At 49.4% G+C, this 5,000-nt stretch overlaps 1 protein-coding gene across 5 annotated transcripts in view; it reads right to left on the minus strand.

Annotated features, from left to right (window-relative positions):
- LOC126578606 (tyrosine-protein kinase Src42A) overlaps nucleotides 1–5,000 on the minus strand; it is a 73,617-nt gene that overhangs the window by 25,265 nt on the left and 43,352 nt on the right. For 4 of the 5 annotated variants that reach the window (XM_050241359.1, XM_050241361.1, XM_050241358.1 and 1 more), the window contains exon 2: nucleotides 3,401–5,000. This exon is cut by the window's right edge and continues 2,890 nt beyond it. The exons of the other annotated variant lie outside the window; for it this stretch is intronic. In XM_050241359.1, the coding sequence (XP_050097316.1) occupies nucleotides 3,401–5,000 (1,600 nt within the window). The remainder of the gene's footprint in view (nucleotides 1–3,400) is intronic. 5 annotated transcript variants of the gene reach the window in all.

The following is a 5,000-nucleotide window of genomic DNA, read 5'->3' on the forward strand; positions in this document are numbered from 1 at the left end:
AGCACAAAGGGCGCCACATAAACGCGACAACCATTAACGGCGTTCCATCCATAGGCGGATTAGGGTCGATCGGCGATCTTCATTAGAATAAAATTCCCATTCAAAACGGACTGCGCGCCTGTGCGCGCCTGTTCCCGCGAGGAATGTTCCGGCCTCCGGTGGTTCGAGATTCGATGCAACAGGCCGAGATGCAGGCCGGCCGGATTGAGATTTGGTTTTGGTTCGATTAGCATAAAATATTATGCACCGTAACATGCTGCGCTCTCGCTGCGGTGATTAAGCCACCGGCACACACTCTGCGACGATCTTAGTTTTTTGTTTCCGGGTTTGTTCCAGCGAAGATTTATTGAAGATGCCCGAAATGGTCGAATAGTAAAGCAAAAAACCGAAATGCTGCTAGAAAGAGGGTGTTTTCATGTGGAATAAATGTCATATTTTTAGCGTAGTAAAGCGAGGGTTAGGAAAATGAAGATCGCGAAGAACTGGGCCGCCTTCATGCCATTGCACGTTCGGATGATCATTGGTCCGTCCTCTCTTCTTTCCCTTCAATCAATCGTTCCACAAGACTCCAGGAGGCGAGCAGTGCGGCGCTCGGCCGATCACCAAGAATGAAAGTAATTTCTTTAACCTACATCTGTCCACCCGATGGATGCCGGTGTGCAGCAGTTTTTTGAGCGATTAATATCCGCCAACTGCCAAGATGCATCGCCACGCAAGTAAAAGACCTCTGCTGGTGGCGTGTTTCACTTTACAACAAACGAGCACTTTCGAGACACGATGACACGGTTTGAGTGAGATGTGATTTGATGAGTTGAAAGCATAAGATCATCGCGTTCACTTGCCTGGCTGCTACATGCGGCGATAACAAATCGCTTGCTTCGCTGCAGCATTCGATTCGATTCAGCGCAAAACAAAAAAAAAAAAGAGAGAGGTAAACCATTAAACTTCATCAGTTTTGAACATTGCTGCGGCGTCAGCGGAGCGACGTGCCAGAATCAATCAAAAACGCTGAGGTGCAAAGGGGCAATGCATCCGCATCGGCGAAGAGAAAACGCAACGAAACCGTTTCTCTCTCTCTTATGCTCTCAATAATGTTGAGTGTCGTGATTGTTCGAATCGTCGTTTCGCAATATGGTGCTAATTGAAAACAGTTAACCAAACATGTCTAGCAGCGCCCTAGCAGGGAGAGCACCTTGATAAATGATGCGTCGCCTGTAGCTCGCATCGAGGATCATCATTAACCTTTTTTTTAAAGCCCTTTACAAAACTTTCCGCTTGTAGCCATAATAAACGTTTAAAGTTAAGTAATCAAACTCCAGGGCTGTTTCGCGGTTCCTTTTTCTGGAAACATCGCGTCGTGCTGGCAAGATTTCGTGTCCCGCTTATAGCCTGTCCTGTCGAACGCCGCTTATGGAAAGCCCCTGGTCCGCAGAGGGGGAGAAGAACGGAAAACCTGTTCCCAAACTGCTACACTGCGAAATGGCCCACACCACTTAAACCATTAACTGCAGCACCTTTTCTGCCCGCAGAACAAGCAACAACCACGATCGAGGACTGGCGTTCGTTGGCGATCGCAAACCAAAACCACTCCAGGGAATTCATAAAACAAGCAACGTTGCACCAGCTTTTCTATGTATGCGCCCTCGTGGTGTGAGTGAGTCTGTGAGAATATTGGGCAATGCAAGGCCAAACTGGCCAACCGGCGAGTGGCCATGACAGACGGGCAGAGACATACAGGGCCAAGATCATGGTTTATGTGCATCGAGCGCTGGAGGAAGAACAATAAGACGCTCAAGAGCAAGCGAGCAGTTCGTTGTTCGTGTGGCCAGGGGGAGGAGATGGCCAAATATTATTCATGGTCTCGGTCTTCATTCCCGGCTCCCCGTGGTTTCCTCGTTGCGTTCCTCCTGCAAGCGCATTATCTCTCCCTTTTTTATGGGCAGATTTTAATTTTGGGCTCCCTGCGGCCCACCAATTGGCTGCAAGGGATGCTGCTGCAACAGAATGGGTAGTGGGAACGAAGCGAACACGAATGGCCTTAAGGTCTAAAAATATCCATTTTGGAACAAGAAAACAGTGAGGAACGGAGACTACAAGAAGAATGGGGGGTTCGGTGCATCTTCAAACCGTGGCGCGTCGCAATGCAACGCCGCCGTGCATTCAAGGCCCTCGTCGAGGAGAGCTTGGGCGTCCAATATTTTATTTCTTTTTTTTTTTTTTCGTATGAAGGCAATAACTTTTCATTTCGTCTCGGTACACGGACCAAGGACCAATTTGTGGTTCGCCCAGTTCAATTTAAGCCCAACTCAAGCCAAAGCTCGGCGTGAAATCACTGGCGATCACCCGCAGCGTAGCGACAGCGGGGCAATTGAATTGGCGATGGAGTTCGATTTCAGCAGCGAAAGGTTAAAGTCCTTTTGTGGTATCAACACGCGAGGCGGACGATCGTTGAAAATGTCTTTTAAGGGAGTGATTAACGAAAAATAAAATAAAATAACAAGTACCCGGCGCCTCCATTGATCATCAAATGGTAATGATGATCCTATGACTACAAGAGGTAACAACGTGGAAGTGATACACTCTAATTTAGTAATGGGAATTACGTTTCATAATATAATTTTAAAAAGATTTACGCAATGTTCCATTGCTATAATTTCAGTTTCATTGAATCAATTGAAAATTCTATTAAAAAAATCACCTTAGTTTTTTATTACAGCCACCCACCGAATTTCAAAACTATTGCAAGCCGCAATAGCGTATTGCGAACGTCTGCGCTTGGCATTACCCCCGAATCTTTATCAGTCGTTTTAAAAACGTAGCTAGAATGAACTTGTAAAACATGGCAATTTTTGCGCACATCTTATCTGTAAAATCAATTCCTTATGTGCTGGTGCTGGTACCCTGTTGGAAAAAAAAATCTTTTTCTCCGTAAAGTTTCTTTGCACAAGGATTCAACTGACCCTTGAGAACAAAGTCCAAAGAATTTTCTTTGTTAATTTTTACGCCTTCATCAATAAATAACAGTGGGAGTTTTCCTTCCTTTGATATGGCACTCCATACCATCATATATGGGGCATTTCGATATCGCTGCCCTTTTTTTCGCATGGAATATTGTGAAGCGATACAATATATACGCGTACAATTGATTTTATCAACGTTGGCTTCAGAGAAAACAATTTCTCCCCCCAAAAATTGATTTTGTAACTAGCGGCGTACAAAAAGGCAAAATTTTCATTTGTTCTCTACTACCACAAATTATTCGCAAAAAAAAAACACTAAATCCAACTTTATGGGTCTCAAAAATACCGTCAACATGTTCGCAAATTATGCCATTCAGCTGCCTAAAACGAAAAACAAAACTCCACTACCGGTTCTGGCCGATCGCTCGGAGGATACTTACAGTTTCTCGTTAAGGAATTCACCGCGCGTAAACTCCGACAACCGGCGAGTGCTCTTCTTCTGCTGGGCGCCCGCCTTCTTCGGCATGATCAGCGGGGATAGTTTGCGGATCGGACTACCGAGCCCGGTGGCCGCTTCATGCACCTGCCGGGACCAGCGTGCCGTTCGTGACAGCTTCTTCGGGGCAAGCATATCGAGCGAGTTCGACTTGAAGATGGGCCCCGGATGTGGGACGGCAAGTGTATCACGATCATCGACGATCCGCCGTACCGATAGATGCTGATCTTCCGGCACACGCAACAGCAACTGATGGTTGCGTGACGTTAGACCACCACCACCACCGGCAACCAACGGACGGAACTGGCCATCCAGTCCGGGAGCAGCCGCCGCCGCCGCCGTCGTCAGGTCAGCTTCACCATCGACGACTTCGTCGATTTTGCTACAAAGCGCCGATGAAACGGTGGCCGATTTGCGCATCTTGCCGATGCGCGCGTACAGTTCATCGACGGAGAGTAGTGGCAACTGCTGGAGCTGGATCGTTGTCGCTGGCACGTGGCTGGCACTGAGCTTCTGCTTCGTCGAAGCACTCTTGTACAGATCCTCATCACTGGCGGCGATCTGTTTCAGGCGTGGACTCGCCAGTGACGTTCCCGCCGGTTGAACGTTGATGGGCGACGTCTTTGTCGTCGCACCGCTGGCAACTGAGGTCTTTGGGGAGGAAGTGTACGAAAGGATGTTCGAGAAGCGACGAGTACGCGTCATGATCGGTTTCTTCCCCATTCCCGTCGCTTTCGGGGTCGTATAGTCTGGGGATGGTGGTCCCACCATATCGGACGCCACCGCCGCCGCCAACAGTTTGCTGCCATCTTCACCGGAAGCAGCTTTTCGATCCGGAGAATCAACCCTCAACGCAGCAGCAGCAACAGCGACCGTCACTGCTTGCTCACTCGCATGGCTCAGCTGTAGTTCCTCTTCCGTGATCTTCTTCACCAGAAACCGATTCCGAACGGCGGCGGCGGTAATTTTCGGCGATGATCCGGTGCTGCTACCACCGTCGGACACCTTCTTCGTGTGGATGATGTCGTAGATGGTGGAGAGTGTGGCCGGTACCGCTTCACCTCCGCCACCACGCTGCTGACTCTGCTGCTGGTGACGGCCCTGCACAATATCGTAGATCGTGCCGAGCTTCATCGAACAGTAGTGGGCAGCAGCCGTACCGCCATCGGTATCACTCTGTCCTCCTCGTCCGCCACCCCCTAGCTTCCGCTTGGCAAACTTCTCCGAGAGTGCCCGCTTCCGCAGAAACACATCATCGGCGGCATCGGATTTACGGTGCAGAATCTCGTAGATCGTTCCGTACGTCATGTACTTGTCGTACCGCTTGTACGCTTTGCTACTGTACGAGATCAGCTTGTCGTAGATCTTGTAGTTCTTTCGGTAGATTTCCTCGCGCGTTAGGGCGGCAACTGTTGAACCACCGCCACCACCACCACCAGTGACTGCGGCTGGCATCGAGTGTTTGCGCCCGGAACGAAGGATATCGTAGATCGTGCTCCCTTTCACCTCCGACTCCGACGCCATGTTGCTGGCACGGCCACCGC

Source organism: Anopheles aquasalis, chromosome 3 (genome assembly GCF_943734665.1).
Source record: "Anopheles aquasalis chromosome 3, idAnoAquaMG_Q_19, whole genome shotgun sequence".
NCBI classification, from domain to species: Eukaryota; Metazoa; Arthropoda; class Insecta; order Diptera; family Culicidae; genus Anopheles; species Anopheles aquasalis.